The following is a 24,480-nucleotide window of genomic DNA, read 5'->3' on the forward strand; positions in this document are numbered from 1 at the left end:
TAACTTAAGTTCCAAAATTTCTTTTTCACTTTTCTGCTGTTTTTCCTTCTCTTGTTGCGTGTATTCGAAAAACGCCATCGTCTCCTCCTTCGACATATTTAAATCCTTCGCTACCGCCGCCAAACGTTCCCACTCCATCTTTACCACTCCCGAGTATCGGTGACTGGGCCGTATCTATCCTGGCAGGCTCGCCAATATTTGTCACTTTTACTTGGGAGTGCGGAGAGTTGCGAGCATGCGCTACTCTCGATGGAGGAGAGACACGACTGGCGGCACAGCAAACGAAGATTTAATATGTACAGGGACGGTGAACACACGCGACACACAACACTAAAACCACAACTAAACAACTAAAGGCACGCAAAACTAGACATAACTCAACAAAAAATACTTGCTCAATACAAAATACAAAACTCTGGCTAAATGCCAAGACTACCCGAAAATAATCTAACTCTGTCTCGGAGCCTAACTCCGTCTTAGAGTTTCTACGTCAGTCTCAGCGCTGACTCGTCAAAGTCTGACCACCTTGGCCCCGGCCTAACTGCGTCGTAAACAGAACGTGATCGTCTCTTACGGATCGTCGTCTTGAAGTTCTTGTCGCACACGTGTCGGGCTCGTCGGAAGCGTTGAGAGTAACGTAGGTGCCGACGCCTCGCGTTGTCTCTTTATCGGCGGTGAGCTCGTCGGCTCGTCGGTGATGAGCTCGTCAGCTCGTCGGCTCGTCGGCGCTGGCGCTCGGCGTTACTTAGGCCCACCTGGGTAGGCCTAGCGTCTGGATGCGTCGCTACCTCTTCGTGAGTGCCGACGTGGCGTCCCGTGGAGAATCGAACGTGCCGGTCTGCCGCAGAAGGGGGATCCTCTCTGGGGTGCCTGGTCCTGCCGTGAGAAGCTGCAGCCCGTCCAGGAGCCTCGCCCGAACTTGCCGAGGTCGACGGCCACACCTTGGACGGCCAGCGTCGCGGACTCAGTCAGACCCCCAAGTCTCCCGTCGCCAGAGCGAAGCTGGCGATGCGACCTTCCTGACCCGGTGCCACGTTGAAACTCCACGGACAGCGCCGTTCATCTCTCGACTATGCCTCGGTTCGTGCGCCTCGCGCGCTCGCGCCGTTCCGAACACCAGGCATCGCGTGCTCCTCTTCTCTTTCGCGCCACCGGCGGCCTCTTACATGTGACACGCCGGTAGTGCACGCTGCTTCGATGTGTTTGTTTGATCGTGTGTTTTTAGGTTTGCTGTAATGAAATGTGGTGTAGTTCGTGTGCATGAAAGTGCCGGAAGATAGCCTGCGTCTCGCTGCAAACTCGCCGTATGCGTGGCGCGCCAGGCAAATGTGGACCAACGATTTTCATGCCGTGGAGTGTGTTCCCTTTGTCTTGGGTGGTCGTGAAAAGTTTTGTGGACGTCGCGATGAAATAATGCATATTATTAGCGTGCCTCAGCTCGTCCATTACGCAACGGCATGTATGCTGGATCAACATCGTCGACGCAGCACTGGCAACTCGGAGAGTTCTTTTCGATTTCATCGTACTGTTCAAAAGGTAAGCAATCGTAGTTGCTAACTACACATGTGTTGTGCGTGCTTATCGTGTGCATAGAGTGCCTTGCGGACGTAGGAAATAGAACACCCACAGCAACAGTGAAATCTGTGCTGCTGCTTGCGGCGCACTGGTTGTCAGAATTTAGTTACGCAAATTTGTTGCCACAATGCGGAATTGATAATTCTGATGAGCGTTTTCTTCCGCTGAGATAGATTACGTTCGGAAATCATCTTGTGCACCTGTGCGTGAGCTCCCGTTTTTCTGCTGCAGTTGCATAGTAACGATCCACCTGCCTCTTCACCTATTCTTTCAATGACGTTTCCTTGCTTATAAATGCTTCGACGTTGTGGGTAATCTCTGCTTACGAGGTTTTAGGCTTACGAGCAGCAGGAAAAAAATGTAAGCCAATCACAGCTTGCTACTTACTAGTATAGCTTTCTTTTCATGACAAGCTGTGCTGACATAACTTTCACATAAATAAACATGGTAGGGGAAAGTTGCTTAATCTAAGTAATAAAAAACGACTCTCTAAAAAAATTTTAAAATACATTGTAATGTGCAGTTGCGACGTGCCCAAAAATTTACTTTGATGAAGAGGTCCATATTATCAAGCCATTCAATAATTTCAACCTTTTGCTCTCTTGCCATCATGTACTAGTGCAGACATTGTTTTCGTGACTATTTTAGGTGCTCCTTGCATGTGTTTACGATATGACAGCTTTATTGCTCCACTGCTATAAGCTAACACAACTCATTTTGTAGTGGCGAGGCCTTGGCCCGCAACAGTGTCCACTAAAAGGAGGAGCCCCCAGAAATGCAGACCCCATACGAGTGCCTGCAGCAGCATGGCTGGATGCTCATGTCAGGTATGTATGAAATGTACATGTTCCAAAAAAGTTGGATCTTGGTATCATTCATGGTTCAGTTTAGCGACACATTAGTTTATGCAGTTTACTAAAGAGGATAAATATTTATGCAACTGTATTCAACTTACTCACATGTGTGCGTAAAGATTATGCACACATTATCATGTTCTGTATAAAACTAGACCTAACATGTCCTGATGTTTAATATTTTTTCCTGCATAAATTGTTTGGCTGCAACATAAATTTTATTTTTGTTTAGTACACAGTATGTTTATCGCTTTTTAGTTTGGTTTTATTGTCTTAAAACTGTTTCCTATGCTGTTGCATTGATTTCAATATTTTTCCTGTTTGTGCTGCAAGCTCATGCAGTTACCTGTGCATGTAAGAATTTGTAGTGTAGCTTGCCACATATGTCACAAGTCTAAGCACGTAGTGTGCACACCATTGTTTATCATTAATATTGTTACGTAGGAAGACGCAGACGAAAAGCTATATACAAGTATATTTACAAAGAAATGCGCCGCACTTGGCCAAGAAGCCACAGCCCGCAGTAGCCTCTAATCTTCGTCGTCATCTTCACACTGCTCGCCTCTTCGTCAAGGCAAATACTGTTCCGTAGCACTACCCCCGGCGGCAAAAGCGCCGTCCCGGAGCGATTAAAGGCCGGACTCTGAAGCACTGTAGTAGGCCTTGAGCCTACTGACGTGCATGACATCACTAGATGCCAGAGTAGACGGCGAGGTCGAACTCACAGGTTCAATTTCATACGTCACAGGCGTCACCTGGCGTAGCACGCGGTAGGGCCCAGTGTATCGCGAAAGGAGCTTCTCTGAAAGCCCGATGTGACGAGAGGGCGACCACAGGAGCACGAGCGCACCAGGCGAAAACTGCACGTCACGGTGGCGGGCGTTGTACTGACGCTGCTGAGTGGTTTGCGAGGCCGTCAGTCGAGCACGGGCAAGCTGGCGTGCATGGTCGGCGAGGGCGATGGCGTCGCGCGCATACTCGCTTGTTGAGATCGCAGCAGGAGGAAGTGCCGTATCAAGGGGCAAGGTCGGTTCGCGACCGTACAGTAAATAAAATGGAGAAAATCCGGCGGTGTCGTGCCGGGAATAATTGTACGCAAATGTGACGTAAGGAAGGGCAATGTCCCAGTCGTGGTGGTCCTTGGAAACGTACTTCGACAGCATATCGGTAAGGGTACGGTTTAACCGCTCCGTCAGGCCATTCGTTTGAGGATGGTATGAGGTAGTCAGCTTGTGTTGAGTGGAGCAGGAACGCACAATGTCGGCGATAACTTTCGACAGGAAGTTGCGACCACGGTCAGTAAGCAGCTGTCGCGGGGCGCCATGAACCAAGATAATGTCACGCAAGAGAAAGTCCGCGACGTCAGTGGCGCAACTGGTAGGGAGAGCCCGCGTGATAGCGTATCGGGTGGCGTAATCAGTTGCGACGGCTACCCATTTGTTCCCCGAAGATGACGTGGGAAAGGGGCCGAGGAGGTCTAATCCAACACGAAAGAACGGTTCCACAGGGACGGTGATCGGCTGGAGATGACCAGCAGGTAGCACCTGAGGTGTTTTCCGACGCTGGCAGGGATCACAGGCAGCAACATAGCGTCGGACGGAGCGAGCGAGACCAGGCCAATAGAAGCGGCGCCGGACGCGGTCGTACGTGCGGGTTACCCCAAGATGGCCTGCAGTGGGTGCGTCATGCATCTCAAAGAGCACAGTGCGTCGTAGATGTTTTGGCACGACAAGAAGATCAGATCCATCAGGGACGAAGTTCCTTCGGTACAGAATGCCGCCGTGGAGGACATATCGGCGAACGGAGGCGTCGGTAGGTGTAGAGCGCAGACGCTCGATGAGTGCTCGCAGCGAAAGGTCCCGGTACTGCTCATCGGCGATGTTAGCGAAGTCAGACACAGAGAAAATGCCGTTGGCGTTACTACTGTCGGCGTCGTCAGGCTCGTCTACCGGGTAGCGAGACAGGCAGTCAGCATCCTTGTGTAGTCGGCCGGATTTGTAGGTAACAGTATACGAATATTCTTGGAGGCGTAAGGCCCAGCGACCAAGTCTTCCTGTAGGATCTTTCAGTGAGCATAACCAGCAAAGCGCGTGGTGGTCTGTAACAACGGAAAAGGGCCTGCCATATAAGTATGGACGGAACTTCGCAACCGCCCAAACTAGGGCCAGACACTCACGCTCAGTGATGGAATAGTTGCGCTCGGAGGGTGAAAGGAGCCTGCTGGCGTAAGCGATAACACGGTCGCTGCCGCGCTGGCGTTGTGCCAGTACCGCGCCAATTCCGTGGCCGCTGGCATCAGTACGGACTTCGGTAGGCGCAGAAGGATCGAAGTGGGCCAGAACGGGAGGCGTTGTGAGGAGGTCGATTAGATGCGAGAACGCAGAGGCCTCGTTATCGCCCCACTGGAAAGGAGTGTCTTTTTTCAAAAGCTCTGTTAGTGGTCGTGCTATTGCCGCGAAATTTTTCACGAAACGGCGGAAGTACGAACACAGGCCGACGAAGCTCCGCACATCTTTGACACACTTCGGAACAGGGAAGTGCGTAACAGCATGGATCTTGCCTGGGTCTGGTTGCACTCCGTGCGCGTCAACGAGATGTCCAAGGACAGTAATCTGGCGACGGCCGAATTGGCACTTCGATGCGTTGAGTTGTAGACCGGCTCGACGAAAAACGTCCAGGACTGCTGAGAGGCGCTCCAAGTGTGTAGCGAACGTTGGGGAGAATACTATAACGTCGTCTAAGTAGCACAGGCACGTGGACCATTTGAAGCCATGAAGAAGGGAGTCCATCATGCGTTCAAAAGTGGCAGGAGCATTACATAGACCGAAAGGCATCACTTTGAATTGATAAAGACCGTCGGGTGTTACAAAAGCAGTCTTCTCGCGGTCTAGATCGTCCACGGCAATCTGCCAGTAGCCGGAGCGAAGGTCAATAGAGGAGAAATAGCGAGCACCGTGGAGGCAGTCAAGGGCGTCATCAATCCGAGGTAGGGGATACACGTCCTTTTTGGTAACCCTGTTCAGGTGCCGATAATCCACGCAAAAGCGCCATGACACATCCTTCTTCTTTACAAGTACAACAGGTGACGCCCATGGACTACACGACGGTTCAATAATGTTCTTGGCAAGCATTTTGCGAACTTCAGCGTGAATAACTTGACGCTCAGCCGGGGACACTCGATACGGGCGGCGATGAATAGGAGGGGCATCGCCGGTATTAATGCGATGTTTAACAGCTGTAGTTTGGGCCAAGGGACGATCGGTAAAGTCAAAAATATCGTGATAGGATAATAAAACGCGGTAGAGCTCACGAGCATGCTCGGACGGCATGTCGGGCGCAATCATTTTCTGTAAGTCGGCAATGGCACAAGTTGCCGACTGCGATGGTAGAGGAGGATCGGCTGAATTGTCGTCTACTGCAATAGATGCTACTGAGTGATCCTCGAATGAGCAAAGCTGGGCCAGAGACATCCCGCGTGGCAGCACTTGTGCCGTCAAGCCAAAATTGACCACGGGCAGGCAGACGCAATTCGCCGTAATAGATAAAACTGTATGAGGCACTGTGATCCCGTGTGTAAGCAGGACGTCTTGCATGGGAGCCGCGATGTAGTGACCGTCGGGCACTGGTGGGGATGACACTAAGTCAACCTAGGTCAGTGCCGAAGGCGGCAAGCGAACGAAGTCGACGGAACTGAGGCGACTAGGGTGTGGTTCAGAGGGATCCAGAACAGGCAGGTCAAGGCGGAGAGTACTGGCGGAACAGTCGATGAGAGCAGAATGCGCGGAGAGGAAGTCCAAGCCGAGGATGATGTCGTGGGGACAGTGGGCTATGACTGTGAATAGCACGATAGTGGAGCGATCGGCGAAGGAGACGCGGGCGGCACACATACCAATTACGGGGGCTGTTCCGCCATCGGCGACACGGACAACAGGCGTCGTGGGGGGTGTGAGTATCTTCTTCAGCCGGTTACGAAGGTCAGCACTCATTACGGATACATGCGCCCCAGTGTCTATAAGAGCAGATACAGAAACACCGTCGACTTGCACGTCAAGAAGGTTCAGATGAGTGGGCAACGTCAGTAGAGGATTTGGCGGCGTAGGGAGCAATGCAGCGTCACCTCGAGGCGCTGCATCGTCTAGTTTTCCGGCTGAGAGCGGCGTCCGAAGGGAGTCGGCGAATAGGAGCGACGGGGCTGAGGAGAGCGAGATTGTCGTCGTTGGGGCGAAGGCGAACGAGAATAGGGGCGGTTCGGCGCAGGAGAATCAGTGGCGGCATTATCGGAGCGTGCGGCATAGGGTCGAGAAGGGCCACCTGGGCGAGAGTAGGCAGTATAAGTAGACCGGGTCGGGGAACTCCAACGACTGCGACAGTGGCGAGAAATGTGCCCGATTCTACGGCAGTGAAAACAAATGGGCTTGTCGTCAGCAGTGCGCCATTCAGATGGGTTGCGGAAACGTGGTGGGTAATAAGATGTGGGACGGGGCGTAATCGAAGAAGCCGGATGGGTATCAGGGCGATGGGCCGAGCAGACGGTGTGAAGACCCATGTTCGCGAACTCCTGGCGGACAACTGCCTGGATCAGGGAAACCGTGACTGCAGGTGCGTTGGAGGAGCTGGAGTCGAAGGCAGCCGGATAGGCGGCCTCAATCTCACGCCGGACGATCCTGGTAACATCACCAGTGTTGTTGGGACGAGGAGCGTCGGCACAGGAAGATGTCGCTGGGGTGTTGGGCAGACGGGCAAACTGCTGGTCGATACGTCGGCTTTTAGCGAGTTCCAGGCGGCGACACTCTTTTATAACTGCATCCACGGTCGCCACGTTGTTGAATACGAGCAAGTTGAAGGCGTCATCGGCAATGCCTTTGAGGATGTGAGAAACCTTGTCTGGCTCAGTCATGTGTGCGTCAACTTTGCGGCACAGAGCCAAGACGTCTTGGATGTATGTGACGTAGGGCTCTGTGGACGTCTGCACACGGCCGGATAACGCCCTCTGCGCGGCAAGTTGGTGACCGTAGGGGTTTCCGAACAAGTCTCGGAGCTTTTGCTTAAGCGAATCCCAACTGGTGATCTCCTCTTCGTGTGTCCGAAACCAAACTCGAGGTGTGCCACCGAGGTAAAAGAGTGCGTTGGCGAGCATGATAGTAGGGTCCCACCGGTTATTGCGGCTGACGTGTTCGTACAGGCTGATCCAGTCGTCGACGTCTTCCCCATCTTTGCCCGAGAATACGCCAGGATCGCGGGAAGCGGGGAGAGCGATGTAGGTCGTCGAAGTGGCAGCAGGTGTCGGAGCTGGCTGAGTCGAGCTGTCGTCGGCGGGAGCCATGACGGAAGACTCGACGTACCGTCCACTGCGAAGCTCCGTGACGAGGTACAGGGAACGTCCACCTCCACCAGATATGTTACGTAGGAAGACGCAGACGAAAATCTATATACAAGTATATTTACAAAGAAATGCGCCGCACTTGGCCAAGAAGCCACAGCCCGCAGTAGCCTCTAATCTTCGTCGTCATCTTCACACTGCTCGCCTCTTCGTCAAGGCAAATACTGTTCCGTAGCAATATCTTCCCAGTTATTTCTGTCCTGTTCCCAGAAAAACTGTGTCTGGCAAATGCACATTTGATTAGCTTGAATTTGCTGAAAATAAATATGAAGGTCAGTATTCGCTCTGCTCAGTTACTTCAGTAATAAATAGGCAGACTGATTTCGATCCCTTGTCATCTAGAAAGGATATCTTTTTTTCGTGCATTATTAATGAAAGCTCGCTCACACATGTCTTCTTATTTATGTGGTATGCCTCACTCATTTCTCTATTTAATTTTTCAGTGTGGGTGAACACAGATGAACAATCTTAATCCTACATTATGCCCTACTGTGACAATGCATGGCCAAGTAGGACAAGCATACTGGTCTTTTGAGTGAAATATGGTCATCTCTTAGGCACATGTTTAGGCACCGGCCAGTTTGCCCTATGTAAGTTTGACCACATGTGAAAGGAGTATAGTACACTACCTGTGACACGTAATGAACAAATTTGGTGGTATTTCTCACCGACGCAAGCCTCCCTTGCCTGCTTGCCTTTCTCAATTCGCTTGCGGGCTGCCATGCATATCCTGCCTGCTTTATTTTTCGCTAGAAATACATGTGCATAGCAGTGTACAAGTGAACTAAGAAAGGCACCCTGGCCAGGGAGACTTGCTTTATTAAAGATACTATTAAATTTGTCTTGTGTCTGTCAGGGGTAGTGTTGTCTATTTCTGTGATCATATGCATATTTGGTCAAATGTACATGGCGCAGACTGGCCGGTGCCTCAACATGCGCCTAGGAGAGAAAATTATACGGACCAGGGGTTGAGCGATAAAGCCAATTGTTTCCTCTGCCTGTGAAAGCAATGCGAAATTGAGGACGGCAGTCCAAACTTGGCATTGCAAACTTTTCATTGCAAACAACCCTAAAAAAGTCTGATTGGTCCCCATGCAACAGATAGTTAAATGCATTGTTATCATGATTGCTCAAAATCTCAAGCTCCACGTGAGAAATTGAATACTGCCATATTACGCATAGCACATACGAACTATGGCGACCGGCAGATGTAATATTGTTTCACCCGCTGAACAATGGAAGCCAGTAGATCATTCTCTTTTTCTTCCAAAAATTTGTTTGCTATGCGTAGCGCAATGTCTATATAGGAGCCTTAGTTCATGGGTGTTCCTGCTTGCTTACATATGTTAAACTTAAAATGTGTTGTCATTACAAGATGACGTTAATGTGCAACTGGGCGGCTGTCTTTTGGATACACTTTTTTTTGTCACTAGCAATGGCATTCTAGTGTCGGTGCATTCGCCTAGTTCTAGTGTCACAAAATCTTGGGAAAGTGAAAATATTCTCAAAAGTGATTGCCTGAGAACTGTCCCTCTTCACGGAGATACTTCTGCTACTTTCTTGTTATAATTTTTTTTCTGAAATACTTAAATGAAACAGTGTAGTGCTACAACTATATACATATAAATATTTATACCACATTTGTAGATATATATATTTGTGACATGTTTGCGCCTGCCTATACATTATGGCTAAATGTTCATTACACCTTTTTAAAAATGATTTTCAATTGTATTTTGCAGGCTTCACCGTGGCAGAGTACCAGGCACAACCAACGAGGTTAAAAGCTAGCCTTTCCTCGCTGCTTTCCAGGAAGTGAAGTAGTGGGCGATCATGTAAGAATGAACTTGCAACATGTGAGCAGTAGCCAAAGCTTCATACAGGTCATGCTGGTGGTAAAAACTGGAATGCTGAGACAAACCACATTATTTATTTATTTAAGTATTAAATAATTTACATTTATTTGTTTATACCTCACTAAAGCCTTACATGCCTCCAGGAAGGAATTAGGTAAAATGGGAAAGCATTATTAAATCAATGTAAACACGTCATTCAAAAAAGCATCATTCGCATAGCACAAGCATTATGTAACATTTTTTATTCAAGTGATGTTTCATACAAATCCACGAAAATTCCAAGAAACGAAGCTATTAAGTTAACAACTCTTACTAAAAAAACAGTGATATCACCGTTCTGTTAGTTGCACCTAATCCATAACTAAAGTTGGCGAAATGGACGTATCATATACTGCTCTAAAATACAATCATTAATTTGTGAGTAGGACGTGCAAAATGCTTATAAACATTGGAACATTTCACGCAAGCTGTAAATTCATATATCAAATTCCTTGACTTAAGATATAGCTGATCCAGTCTGCAGAACTGTGATATGTGTTTTTATTACAGAGTTGGGGATTATTAAACTTCATGCTTTTACTTTTCTTTAAACCTGCCTATTTTTAATAATTTTTACTTCAGGCTCTGAATTGAAATTCTTCCAACAACTGGTAGACCTTAACTTTCTCAAATGCTACAAATTTAATTCAAAATAGCCTTGTGGTTGTCTCAAAACCATTTAGGAATTTCACACGTATTTAAGGAGGGACATCGGAGTTGGTCCTTAGCTAAAGCTCGAGGCCAATTCCGATTTGCAGAACAGAAATGTGCTTGCTAGTTTTTTTTGTTAGTTATAATTGTAAACATAAGTTTTTTTTAATTGTGCAATTTTCAACCATTCTTAATAAAAATTGGTCTAAATGTAAATAACAACTAAAAATGTTTTAATAACAAACATCATCAAATTCAGTCCCGTGGTTGCCGAGAAAAACGATTTCACTATTCACATGCATAGGAGCTCCTGGACTAAATCGTTTTCTTAGGTATTGTGTGCGTCAGTCATCTTTGTATTTCCCACCATAATTTTGGTATATTGGGTTTGATTTCAAACTTCCCTTATAACAACATTGAAGCTTTTTAAGCTTTGTACAATATATGATGCATCTCTCTAGGAGTACCACTATTTGCTACATTTTTACCAGGACTGCCAGTGTTCTTTTTACACTTCAACATAGGCCAGAATGCTGTGTTTTATAAGTTTAGTGTGGTTTTGTGGAGCTGACGCATAACATTGCAGTGCACATATATTTGTGCACATTCATATGAATCTACTTTCAGGCTTTAGTATCCAACCATTTATTGGGCACTGCTGGAACAGCAGGTCCTTCTGGAGTTTTAATGCGAAGCTTTCTTGTCTTCGACAAGCCTGCTTTTGTCAGGTGCCAACTCCAGTCGAGTCTGCCACAAATTGTTTCCTGTTTCGTATGTTAGCACCACCAGCTTGATCCGTGAAGCGCATTGGCAGCTACAGTTTGTGTGTTGCAAGTTCTAGGCTAAAGCATGTATGCTGACTGTTCTAAAGTGTGTATGTAGTATGTATGATGCATGTATCTAGTCTGAAGTGCAATAAACGTTTAAAACAGATCACTTTGTGGTTGTAGTGCCAATTATTTTTGCCACTGCATTTACTGTAATCGTTAATGCCTACAGTACAGTTCTCTAGAACCTCGGCAAAGTACAAGCACATTACAAACATCGACATAGGTTTTATAGAGATTTGTCTTTTGGGTCTGTAAAGCAACTGCAGAGAAATGTTCTAAAGAAATTTGTCTTTACAATCTTGAAAGGAACTCAATAGAAATGTTCTATAGAAATTTGTCTTTAGGATCTTTAAAAGAACTCCGTAGAAACGTTCTCTAGAAATTTGTGTTTACAATCTTGAAAGGAACTCAATAGAAATGTTCTATAGAAATTTGTCTTTAGTATCTTAAAAGGAACTCCGTAGAGATGTTTTATAGATTCTTTACAATCTTAAAAGGAACGTCATAGAAATGTTCTATAGAAATTTGTCTTTAGGATCCTGAAAGGAACTCCGTAGAGATGTTCTATAGAAATTTGTCTTTAGGATCTTAAAAGGAACTCCGTAGGAATGTTCTATAGAATCGTGTCTTTAGAGTTCCTATAAGAATCCGGTGGCCAAATAACTGTTGGAACTCTATAGGAAAATTCTATAAGCAGTCAAAATAAACACAATAGAATTCTATTGAACAAGTTCAAAAGACTCTCTAAAAAAACACATTAAAATTTTTTGTAAGGGCGGTCCTGTCACCCATACGTTGTTATACCTTATGTGCCTAGAGTTGATGTTTAATTCGTTTCCGGTCAAAACTATAGAAGAGTGGAACAAACTTAACTCAGAAATATTTGACGGTATGAATTCGCTTGCGAATTTTGAAAGAAACCTAGAATCATTATATGTTTAAATTCAATGTTTTTTGGCATTGTACTGTGCCGTTTCTGCTGCTGTTTTGTTTATGCTATTGTATGCTGTTTATACATTTTTGCTTTCAGTTTTCATTGTGTTGCTTGTATTACGCTGTTTGTATATTCGCTCTTAGTGTTGTGAATTATCCCACCCTGTAACAGCCCAAAAGGGCTCACAGTATTGAAAATAAAAATTTCGATAGGTTGGACGTAAGATCGCATCCTCCTGAGAGAGGAAACTTCAAACATGGGGAAGTGGGCCAAGTATGCGACAACGTATGCAAAATAATGGGAGAAAGACATCGAGCCAAAGGTGTGTTCTGGTGCTTTTATTTCTAGATGGTTTGCCCGTTGCTTAAGGGATGCAGATACTCATTCTGCTAATATTAAAACATGTTTGCCACCATGACATCAGTGCACCACCTCACATGAACTTCACCCACCGTAGCTTAGCTTGTGAGGTGTCGCGCTGCTGGCTCGAGGACGTGGGTTTGATTCCCGGCCACGGCGGCCACATTTCGATCAAGGTGAAATGCAGGAACACCCGTGTACTTAGATTTAGGTATACGTTAAAGAACCCGAGGTGGCCAAACTTAATCTGGAGTCCCCCACTGCGTCATGCTTCCCAATCATATCATGCTTTTGGCACGTAAAACACCAGCAATTATTAGAGAGTTTTAGAATAGGGGCCTGAAACGTTTTGGGTCCCCAAAGAAAATGGCGTCGAAGAAACTGCGCATGCGCAAGACGCAAACTGTGTTTGGATTTTGAGTTGGGCCCGATATTTCGTCGATTTAGCGGGAGCCCCAAAAGCTGCTCGAAAAGCTTTTGTGAACAAAAATGGCGGCGCCCATCGAAGCGATGGCTCTAACCTAGCACCAAACTGGGCTCGATTAGTGGCAACGTAAGCGTGAAGTTCGTACGCTAGGAGAAGTGATTGCGGTTATCGCTTTCTCTCAACTAACATGTGTAATGAAGATTGATTGATTAGACGCCGCTGATTCCGAATTCATGGCTCGTAGGCCTAACACGGATTGACTTGGCGGGGTGAAGGTACAGGGTCGTCCACTCTTAGTACGAACACGGCGCCGCGTGGCCGCGCTCCGCGGAACGCCAGCGCACATGGCGCGCCCGCGCATCGAAGCTAAGCGGCGCAGGCGCACAGGGGCTTGGAGGCGGTGCTTCGTGTCGTCTGCTAAAGTGCGCGAGCGCGCTGTGCTTTAGCAGACAACAGGCGGCACAAACACGGCTCGCTCGCGCGCTTTAGCAGACGACACGAAGCCCCGCCTCCAAGCCCCTGTGCGCCTGCGCCGCTTAGCTTCGATGCGCGGCCGCGCCATGTGCGCTGGCGTTCCGCGGAGCGTGGCCACGCGGTGCCGTGTTCGTACTAAGAGTGGACGACCCTGTACGTAAAGTTGGTTACTAAAAACTAAACGCAGCAAGTTGCTTGTTGCTAATATAATAAGTTCTAAATTGTAATTAAACACGAAAATCTAAATTACTCTTCTTATCTTATATAAAATGGTATATTTTATTTTAATATTTATGCCCCAACGCTAACACCCGCAAAGCTCTGTAGGGCCGCCCACTTCGGGCGCCCCTATCCTAAAACTTTATTAGCACATCAACATGGTTTGCTTTTATTGCGATAGCAATTATATGGACACTCAAAAGCAGATTTCTGCCGTCGGCGTCGCCGTCGCCGTCGCCGTGAGGTTCCGTATGACGTCATTTGGAAAAGAAATCGTCGCCGCGCGCCGAACGCTGTATGTGCGAGTGAAAGGGCGCGAGGGGCGCGTCTTTCACGGGGAGTGAACGCACGGCGGAGAACAAACGCGCGTTCTGCGCCGTGCTCGCTTAAGGGCTGCAGAAGTAGGCGTCTCTGTTCTCCTTCACAATCACCATGTATGTAGAGCAAACGCGCCTTCTTCCGACGAGCGAGAGGCCGTGGGGGAGGGGGGGGGAAGGGAGGCGACGTTTAGCTGCGGCACGCAGTGCCTATTTATATCAGAGGCTCCGGCAACAGTCACCAACGCCGCACGCATTTTGAGCGAACGCGGGCAAAACGCCGATGGCGTCGACAACAGTTCTGCGTGTTGCCGATGCTGCTGCATGTCCAAGTTTATACAGCTGATAAAGCTAATATCATTACTCCGTATAGCTCTCTAGAAGTTTGCTATCGCAATTGATGCTCGCCTTTCAGGTGAAACTGCGACAACTTTTTTGACAGTAACCGGTTTTCACAGCATAACCTCTGTTATCAATTTATGTTTACCTTTGCTCTTTGTGCGCCGTCGCGGCTTTTACCATTTCGAGCGAGTTACGTTCGGGACGTGCTCGTCGCCGAAAACGACTGCGCGCTTCTTACACTGGTGTGCCGCTATGCGCAGTAATATAATCCTTTAAAGCTTCGCTTACACCGATTCAGACAGCGAGTGGCATCTGTTGTCTGACACTTTCTTTTAAGGCATGTTCTTGCCGTGCTAGAGATCTAAAATGGCGGCCAGATTGATGTAAATGGACAATATATCGAGCATGTACTAGCTAACCCGGGCCGAGCTAATTGAAAAAAAAACGAGAAAACAAGATAGGACGATGAGACAAATATCCTAGCGCGAAAGACTTGTTTTAGCTCATAAAAAAAGAAGCCGTGAGCACGTCTCAGATCGCTGGACAGCTGAACTTTACGCCATAGGCAGAGTTGACGCGAGAGATCGATGATGCTAAACATTATTTTGCGTTCACGACAGCTAAAGAGCAGAGTTTGTAGTTATTATTGCTGTAAATAACTAAAAATACTAACTTAATACTATCTGGCATAAAATAAAAGCACAAATTTCGCCCTCTGCAGTGATTCGCTGGAACTGAAGAGCTTCCGGGCCCAACCAAAAAGTGTTCTGTGCAAGCATGATGCCGCTCTTGTTTATGTCAACGGCCGACCGTCACGGCGGCACGGACATTTTGTTACGACGAGTTGTGCAAAAAAGGGTTGGCGTAGTCGAACGTGAAAATGTATACACAAGTAAAACTGAAAATCAAAATTGCTATATTTGGCTACGAAATTTTTTGCACTTTTTGTGCTTGGCTACATTTGGGCTACTACTTCTCTAGCTTTTGGCTACGCCGCCTCCTCGGACCTGGCAACACTGATACCAACGAATGTATGCACGTTTAGTTTCAATTGCTAAAGGTTGTTTTTTATTTATTTATTTTTTTCGTGTGGAGGACGCCGTCAAAAATTTCGACCAACTAGGGGCTAACAGCTTCGCTGTAATAAATAAATAAGATCGCTTCTTTATTTGGTCCTTTCACATCCAGGCGCAGATGATACCGTCTCCTTCGAAGGTTCTGGGAATAGGCCACCGCCGTCCAGTCCCCTGTCTGGCAGTAAGTACACCAGCACTCTGAGTAGTTATTGCAGACGGGAAACCTTCAAAGAAAACAGCCACGCAATGCCGTTATTATTGCCCATTCACAACAAAGCGAGATATTGATTTGTGTGACTGGTTGGCTGGGAATTTCATGAAACAATTGGTCAGCTTTAGCATCCTTAAACAGCAACGCATGTATTATGAGAGGCGGCGTACTGCAGGGCTCCGTGTATACTTCTTATACCCCCTCCCCCCTTCTGCAGTTTTTCAGCGTACTCACAGTGATCGGTACAGGAACGTTATTCCATTTTTACCCCTGTGAACACAGCCGCCACGACCTTGTACTCAGCAGCGGTACTGCACCCCCTGCAGCAACCATCGAGCTTGAGCACGCTGTTTGAGGTAACTTCCAACCAAAATTTCGCGAGTGTACGCGGATGAACTGTAGCATGATTTCGTTCTGTTTACTTCACTGTACTGCTCCCATAAAATACAAAAATAAACGAAGCGAATGGAAACACAAGCGTCCGTTTCTAAATTCGTCAAAGAAGAAATTGTTTTCAAAGTAGCATGAGCTGCATTAGTGTATTACCTTTTCTGTAACATCATGAAAGGCACTCTTACCTTGAGAACCGACTTGCTAAGCCAGCAAAACAGGCAACCATGGAAGAAAGGTGGCGACACAGCCAAAGTTGTTGCTCCCAGCTTGCATTGAGGTCATCAATTTTGACGAAGTCTGTTCAACCATATTTCATTTTTTTATCGGTAGAGATGTCCTACAGCTGTTCTCGGGAGGAGCAAGACACTGGATTCAAGGAGTTTCAAGAACCTTTACTGAACCACGAAGGCCAAAATACTGTCACGTTGTAGTAACGCTAAAAAAGTCGCAGCTTCGCCTGAAAGGCGAAGCATCGATTGCGATAGCAAATAAATAAACCTCTATGCGAAGTAAGAATAGTTGCTTTATCGTCCGTCTAAACTTGTAAACATAGCCTACTAACTGAATTAAGAAGCATGCTGTCACGCACGCACAAGCAAAGATGAACGCATCTCACTCGATGACCGCGGAAACTCACTGTCAAAACGCTGGAGTTAGTAAGCGCGGCTGCAGCAGCCAGCGAATTGACCTTCGTGCCGATGCTCGCATTAAACTAAGTGCCTAAAGCAGAACGTAGGGCGGACTCTGTCCCCGCCGCAGATGGCTTTCAAGATAGTGTCCCGACCGGGCTCGCGTGTTGCAGGACGCCCCCCCCCCCCCCCACCCCTCCCTACCCTTCTTCCAGATCGTTGCGCACGACTCGAAGACGACGCGCTTCCTTCAGGCTTTGTTCCCTTGCTTGCGGGAGGTTTAGCCGTGATCACCGGCTCACCTTCGCACGCTTTCACTCGCACATACTGCATACTGCGCGCGGCGACAATTTTATCGCCCTTGGACTTTATACAGAACCTCACGGCGACGGCAGAAATCCGCCTGGAGTGTCCATATGATTGCTATCGCAATAAAAAATCGCAGCCATTCCACTCTTTGAACGAGGTGTACAAACGGAGCTGTTCTTCGTCATTACGCACTACACGCGGCCTCCCCATACCAGCGCACGCACCATACTCACTGCCTATCCGGTTGTTTGCGCAGGTGCGGAAATGCAGCAAATGGCTTGTTAGCAACCACCTGTCACACGAAATGATCTATGCGCGCTACGGCCATTAGCGCTCCCTCGGCACAGCCAAACCGAGCAGCCGGCCTAAGTCGGCAGCTAGCGTAGCTGTCGAAACCGCATCATATTCACGCTTCGCGACATCTCGAACATTACTAATCACGATCAAATCGTTCTCGAAACACAGTCTGTCGCACACCGCACCACTAAGTCCGAAAGTGCCTCTGAAATTTCGCATACGAACCCTTGCGCTAGTCCGATATAGTGGCATGGTACCTGCGTCGCTTTGCCACCTTCACCGCTTCGCGGCACCCGTGTTCCTGTTGAGCCCGCCGCTTACGGGCAGCTTCTCGGGCACGATCTTCGCTGCTACTTGCCGCCCGTTTCCTAGCTTTCCGCTTGCTACTCCAGGTGCCTTATTGGTTTGCCCGCACATGCCTTATTGGCTTGCTCTGCCTCCTCATAGAGGGTGGCGTTATGTAGTATTGGGTGGTGTCTTAGATTTGCTCTTGCTACGCTAGTTGCCAGCGCATGCCTTACTGGTTTGCTTTGTCTCCACATAGAGGGCGCCTAAGTTTTAAGGCACGGACATTGAAAAAATTATGGGAAGACATATTCAGCTCCGCTGTAAAACAGAGTAGTAAAACTATAAATCACAAAACTAACTCTTCATTGGGCAAACGTGGACCCAGAAAACCAAGTGATACTCAGAGTACAATGATAGCGTCGAGCACAGTTCGGGATCGTCGAAAATTGGATCTGTTGGTCAATGTCGGCTTTTATGCATGACTCGTCGAACGTTCCAACGTACTAACTCGTGTCGGGTGCCTCAAAAAAGTGGTACACCTTCGTATCGGGCATACAGTATTATTACATCAGATTTGACAAACATAAGTAACAGATAGGATCAACGAAAACATTCGAGAAAATTTTGATTCATGTAGGCGGGCCTTCAGCTCCGCCATAACTGGTCTTTAGCCCGTGAAAAGTGGTCCCCGCAAAAAGGATGTACACACGGTGAATGTTGTATGCGTGTCAACAGGAAGCAATTCCTTTAAGTCATTGATGTCTCCCTGACGTACCGGTGTTAGGGTTACTGCGCAACGTTTAAAAATTGAACTTCGACCTGAATTTTATTCAACAATAATCAAGGTTTTACCGCGAAAATTAACGAAAATAGACCTTTAAAGAAAGCTTTATTCGGGCCAAGTCATCTCGTATCCCAATTTAGTGTCTATTTAAATTTCTCCGCACAGTCCTAGTGCATCAAATGCTACACTCTGCATACCTGACGTACTTGGTTTCTGCAGATCTCACTTTAAGTACCCTATATATGTTTTCATTAGGTTGTTTTCATTCAACAAAGCAGCTGACCACCTGTATTGAGACACAACTCAAGGTCCTACAGCAGCCTAGCCTGTGTGACAAATTGGAAAACATCATACCAGCACGCCATCGTATACCCGTGCTGTTGGACAAGTACGTCCATTATGTTTCAAGCAGCCGACGTTGCCAATTTAAGCTGATCGAGGATGAACGTAGCTTAAAGCGCAGATACGTACTATCGGCGTCAATGAAAAGCGAACAGCGGAGCACGTGGCTGAAGGCATAACTGAAGGTTGTGGAGGTCTGGTATCGTATCTCACAGGAGCAACGACCACCGCGGGTTCGAGCTTAACGAGCCACAGGGCCGCGTCAGCCGTCACCTCTCGCACTCTAGCACGCCGCTTCGCGCACGCTCAGGCCACAAAAAAAAAGGGGGGGGGGGGGGGGGCACCGAGCGCTACGCACCCAAGAGAACAAGTATTGCCCCTAATTAGCGGAAACCGTTTATTGTCTCCGGCGGGGCAACCAACACTGTACAAACGCCCGGTCCCGGGGCGGTGCGGGAGCCAAAAGGGTCCCGCATAAGGGCGAAATACAGACAGGGACGCCTGGGCACAATGCTGCGATGGGCTTCTTGCGCTGGAATTTGAGGTATAGTAGCGGCGCCTGGTGGCGGCGAAAAACGTCATCTGGTAGTACCAGCTTGGGCAGTATTGAGCCCTGGCTGTGGCGAACCAGGTTTCTAGCCGAGTTTTGCGTCGATTTGCACTTTTTTCTGCCCTCTTGCGAGTGCGAAATGGCTCGTGACTTCTCACAGACCATGCTGCGAGCTGGCCGCAGCCTATAGTTTAACGAAAACGGACTTTCCGTGTGCCGTGGGACGTAATGCTGGAAGCACAAGATATCGGTGACACCGATCCGGAGCGACCTAGCTCAGCCTCAAAAAGCTTCGCCGTCGTACTGCTGCGTCGTGGGCTGCCACGAACAAGAAGGCCTGAATGCCAACATCAGATTATACCGTCTTCCTTCAAGGCCTCACGAAGCGGAGCGTCGGGCGCGCTGGATAACTGCAGTTCGTCGCGCTGGGTGAAGTGTGTGTGCAAATGACCACAAATGGTCGGGCTGATTCGGTGACAATTCACTGCCCTACTTCGAAAAGCACAGGTTAGAGAGGAAAATGTGCTCATCCTTGACATCAAGTCAGCACGTTGAGGCAGCGCAGCAAGGTAGCATTGATTACAGCACATAGATGTTCGAGCGCTGTCATTAAAAGCTACATTAAGCGAGCAGCGCACGAGCTCGCGCTGCAGCGCGATTCGGACGTACGTTGTTGCGACCTCATATGCATTGCATCAATTATTTATCAGTTGCTAAAGGGACAGATGGCCGCTACTACAGCGCAGGCATAATTACATGTCAAGCGGCGTGCAGTCAACAAAGATTGCAGGAGGCCCGCCGTTTCGCGGCAAGTGGAAAGACCGCTGCCGTCGCGGCGCGTACAATCGTGCGTTCGAGCAGTTCCGGCCGTACACATGATGTCTGCTTATCGCTACTGTGAATTCACTTATAGCAAGAATTCCTCGTGTTTGTGCGCCTGAATCTAGCAGCGTGCAAACCGTACCGAAGTTCAGCTTCGTACGTGACTCGCTTCACTTGCGATTGACACCGCGCTAAAACTTCGCAGCTTATTTCTTGAATGCTTACACGTATTCAGCGTTGCATAATTCCTTGCCTTTACGCAGCGTGCCACCAATGAAAAAAATCTTCGGCGCCCGATATTCGCTGCAAGCCGTGGTACAACACAACCGAAAGTGGCGGGTCCATATTGTAAACGTGCAATCCAAAGCAGACGACCGAGCTTGGTACTACCCAGTTTCGGATTGAGGGCGCTTTTTAGCACCATTTTTGCAGCGCCCCCTGGGCAACGCAGGAGCCCCATAGCACAGGCTCAAGCTGGGACACGCCGCTGGGAAAAGTCCCTGCAGCTATGCTGCTTGCTCTCGCGATACGCCCACTCACGAGAGCTCGGACAATCTCCGTCGGCTTGGGCCTCCAACAAGTACGGCTCGGTGCAGTACGACCAGGCGCGAACACTAGACACCACTCTTCGGCTGAGTGTCCGGAAAGGATCAGCACAAGGTACGGGCTCACCGTACGTGCAATGGCACCATAGGCGAGCTCAAGTCCGAGACACAAAGGCGCCGGCAGACGAGAGGCAAACGTCTACGTAACCAGTTCTGTCCGGAGAGCTGCCCCCGCGATCGTTCTGCAGTTGGGACTCGGGGTAATGTTTAGGCCGGTGATACTCCAGCCAGTATAATCAGTACGTCCGGGAGAAAGACTGAGAAAAAAGGTTTATTTTACATATTTACATTGGCTCCAGATAAACAAACCCACTCCATGTAGGCGCACATTGAATGTCTCAGTTCACTACATGTCTGAGCACACTTCAGAACACGTCAGCACACCCCCACGGAGCCAAATGCGACCGCTTATAAAGCAGTCGTCTTCCCTAGTTCCCCACAAGTGAATTCGATGGCATTGATGCGGCCAATCAGAGTGGTCGTATTGTCCACAGAACTCCGCCTTGATATCCAACCTTGATATCCAACTCTGATATCCAAGAAGGCGATCTGGAAACAGGGCGTTCACACTCCTTCCATGCACGAAAGTCGCCGACTGGTTTCTTGCTCCCGTGATGGTCATCTTGTCAGGGTCGAGAGAGTGACCTTCGTGTTAGTCCCCGCCTCCACGAAAGGTGGCGGTTGTGGTCGCTTCTACGTGAGCTTCTTTTTCATCGCGTCACAGCCGGTGTCGGGCCGCGTCGCCAGGTAGGCGGCCGCTGAGGGGGTGTCAGCGGGGGAAGCATCGAAAGGATGCGCACTGCCGAGTTGAGGGGCTTGTTTGCCCGTCACCGTCGGTGTCGGGCACTGTCGCCGTCTGGGCGACGCTGATGAAAGGGCTGCCTCGATAGAAACAACCAAAGAGTCCGCCCTGCCGATTCGGGACGCAACATGCCCATCGCTGTCGGCGGCGATCGGCAGCGCGTGCGCCACCGCTGACAACCGTCGCGGATGGAAAGGGAGAGGCCTAGGGACGACAGAAGAGGTCAACGCCCGCACAAAGGCGCCTGGCGCATCTCAATACTCACAGGGTGTAGTGCTCGCCGTCCAGTCATCACCATTGACAGGCGCCTACATCCCTTCTGACTGCAATGAGCGATGACTCTTCGTCTATACTTCGCCTCCATTCTACCTTGTGAAAGTGGATGTACAGCAAAGCTGCTGCCGACGTTATATAAGCATTACAGACGATAGACGACGTCAGACAAGCAGCATCACCACAAGCAACGTGCGTCACGCGCGCGAGCGCGCAGTGTGCTAAAGTGCAGCATACATCCTCATTCTACTAGGCTCTCCGCCAACCGCAAGTGCGTTATTGAACTAATTGAATTTCTCAGAGCTATTTGCGCCAGATAATTTGTTAAGTAAGACTTACACTCAAGCTGCACACGTGATAGCTTCCGCTTGTAATTCGAATATACGAGAATAACGGCATCGTCACGTAACCTATCGGCTGATGACGTAATGTGATGACGTCATTCCGTCAAACCTGACGTCACGCCATGACGACTTCGTCAAGCGATGATTTCCCCTGATGACGCCATGTGATGCGTCTTGTAGACGCAGCACACTGTGCGCTGCCCACATCTTTTTATTAATTCCGAGATCGGCCCAAGTTTTGTGTTAGCGAGAGCCGAGCACGCGGACACGAAAAATCCCGCCCAACTAGAGGCTAACAGCTTAGCTGTAAAAAAAAATCGAGGACACCTAAGCACCTCTTATGAGATGTGAATGCAAAAACATTAATGGCCACTTGAACGCCGCCGAGCGATGCTTCGATTTATGAACTCCTCGCGGGGAAGCGAGCGCATTGAGACGCTTGGCGCGTTTTGATTCAGCCTAACCGAGGCGCAGTTAGAAGGCACGTTAGAGCTTGCGCGCAGGCTTCCGAGAGCGAGGGTTGTTTGGCGTATCGGAGAATGCCCTCTTCCCTCACGCAACACCTGGTGTGCTACTGCGGCAGTAGGTGTCTGCTTTCGCCCGCTCTGCTCCGTCAAGGCGCGCTCGTGCCGTGGCGTCGCAGCCCATGGGAACTCGGTCGAGGCGGGCTCGTGACGTCGCGTCGCAGCCAATGGGAACTTAAGGGCTGCTACAGACGCGGGATGCTGGCTTTTACGCTCGGTTGCCGCTTTCGCATAACAAGAACACGAAAGCTAGAATATTGCAGTAGGACGACCATTCTCGCCCCCTGTAAGCAAAATGGATGAGTGATAAATCTCTACACGGCGCAAGCTGTACCGTGAATCCGTTGTCGGCGTAAGTTTCATTTGATGCACCTGGTTTCGCTGCACTTTACGATAACTCGCCCTATGGTGAGACAATTCACCTTTTAACAGCGGAGCTGTTAAGCCGGCCGTAAGTAGTGGCGCAAGTTAAGGACTGCACAAAGAGCGATGGAACGAATAATGTCGCAGTTTCACCCGAAAGGCGAAGCATCAAGAGCGATAGCAAATTAGTAGAGAGCTATACGGAGTAAGGATAGCAGTTTTATCAGCAGTATAAACTTGGACACTTTCGCTTACTAACTGAATTAACAAACATGATGTCAGCGCGCACAAGCAAACACTAATAGGTATTACTCGATTACCGCACACAAGCGCTGTCAAAGCGCTGGCGTGAGCGAGCGCGCCAGCAGCAGCGCGCGAAGGTTCGTGCGGTCTATCGCTTCAACGGAAACTGAGCGTCGAAAGCTAGGAGCCGTGTTGCAGAACGCTTTCAAGATACGATGCGCGCGACCGCCCACCGCCACGCAAAGTACAAGTTTCTCGCAGAGCACACTAAGAAAAAAAGAGTATCTCTTACTTTTTTCGAAGAGTCTGGACTCGTCACATATATGACACACATTGGGGAGACACCTGAACTCTCTTTTGCCAGAGTCCCAAGACTATCTGTGATGTATACAAGGTGGTTACTTAACTCCTTAAGCAGTAGTTTTGCACACTCTTTTCTAGTAGTCTCCTGGACCCTCTCAAGAGGATTGCAAGACTACTGCTGAGGGAGTCTATTAACTATTCTAGGTGAGTCAGACGACTCAAGATAAAGGGTCACATGACCACTGTTGAAGGAGTCGGGTAACTATTCGTGATGAGTCTGATGACTCCATTAGTATGTGTCGCATACCCTAGTGCGTGCTGCAGGACTCTTGCAAATAGAGTAAGCTAACTAATCCATGGAAGTCATTCGACTCTTGGCTGGCAGTGTCGAGCCGCTGTGAAAAATGAGTCAAAACTTTGCCGACAGTGCAAAGTGACTATCGTGAAAGGACAACATATAATAATAATGAATCCATAGCTAATCTACCAAAGAGCACAAGGCAGATTAGCAACAAAAAGTGAATATTCCATCACTTTGTTATTGTCTACTGGACGTGTCTTCTTTCTGGGGTTTTACGTCCCAAAACCAGTTCTGATTATGAGGCACGCCGTAGTGGAGGGCTCCGGATTAATTTTGACCACCTAGGTTCTTTAACGTGCACTACAATCCAAGCCCAAGGGCGTTTTTGCATTTCGCCTCCATCGAAATGCGGCCGCCACGGCCGAAATTCGATCCCGCCTTCTGGAAGTGTCAATTATCAGTCAGCAGAGAATCACCATGAACCATACAGTTCTCTTTAATGTTAAACTGGAATCAATAGCCAACCAAGCAAACAATTTTAAAGAAACACCCAATATGCACCTTGCAGCTGCATGTGCATGACACTGCAACGTCACTCTAAACCGCAGCTGACACCCCAAAATAGTATGTCACTCATGCAAAAGTTCAATTCACCACAACAAGTCATAATTTATAATGTCAAAAGGTTCGTAAGCTAAACCTATTTCACTGTTCTCTTAGACGTATGTTATTTATAACTTAGGATGTAACCTCCTATGCAAAT

General features: G+C 48.5%; 1 protein-coding gene across 2 annotated transcripts in view; it reads left to right on the forward strand.

The window, feature by feature from the left end:
- Positions 1-1,183: 1,183 nt before the first annotated feature.
- The window catches only part of LOC125942956 (uncharacterized), a 50,088-nt gene continuing 26,791 nt past the window's right edge, over positions 1,184-24,480 (forward strand). The window contains exons 1-3 of one of the 2 annotated variants that reach the window (XM_049661236.1): positions 1,184-1,536; positions 2,299-2,402; positions 9,552-9,861. In XM_049661236.1, coding sequence (XP_049517193.1) covers positions 1,261-1,536; positions 2,299-2,402; positions 9,552-9,600 — 429 coding nt within the window. In that variant the 5' untranslated portion in view covers positions 1,184-1,260 and the 3' untranslated portion in view covers positions 9,601-9,861. Of the gene's footprint in view, positions 1,537-2,298; positions 2,403-9,551; positions 9,862-24,480 lie in introns of those variants that run through there. The other variant, XM_049661237.1, reaches the window with a different exon arrangement.

Source organism: Dermacentor silvarum, chromosome 2, assembly GCF_013339745.2.
Source record: "Dermacentor silvarum isolate Dsil-2018 chromosome 2, BIME_Dsil_1.4, whole genome shotgun sequence".
Lineage (NCBI taxonomy): Eukaryota > Metazoa > Arthropoda > Arachnida > Ixodida > Ixodidae > Dermacentor > Dermacentor silvarum.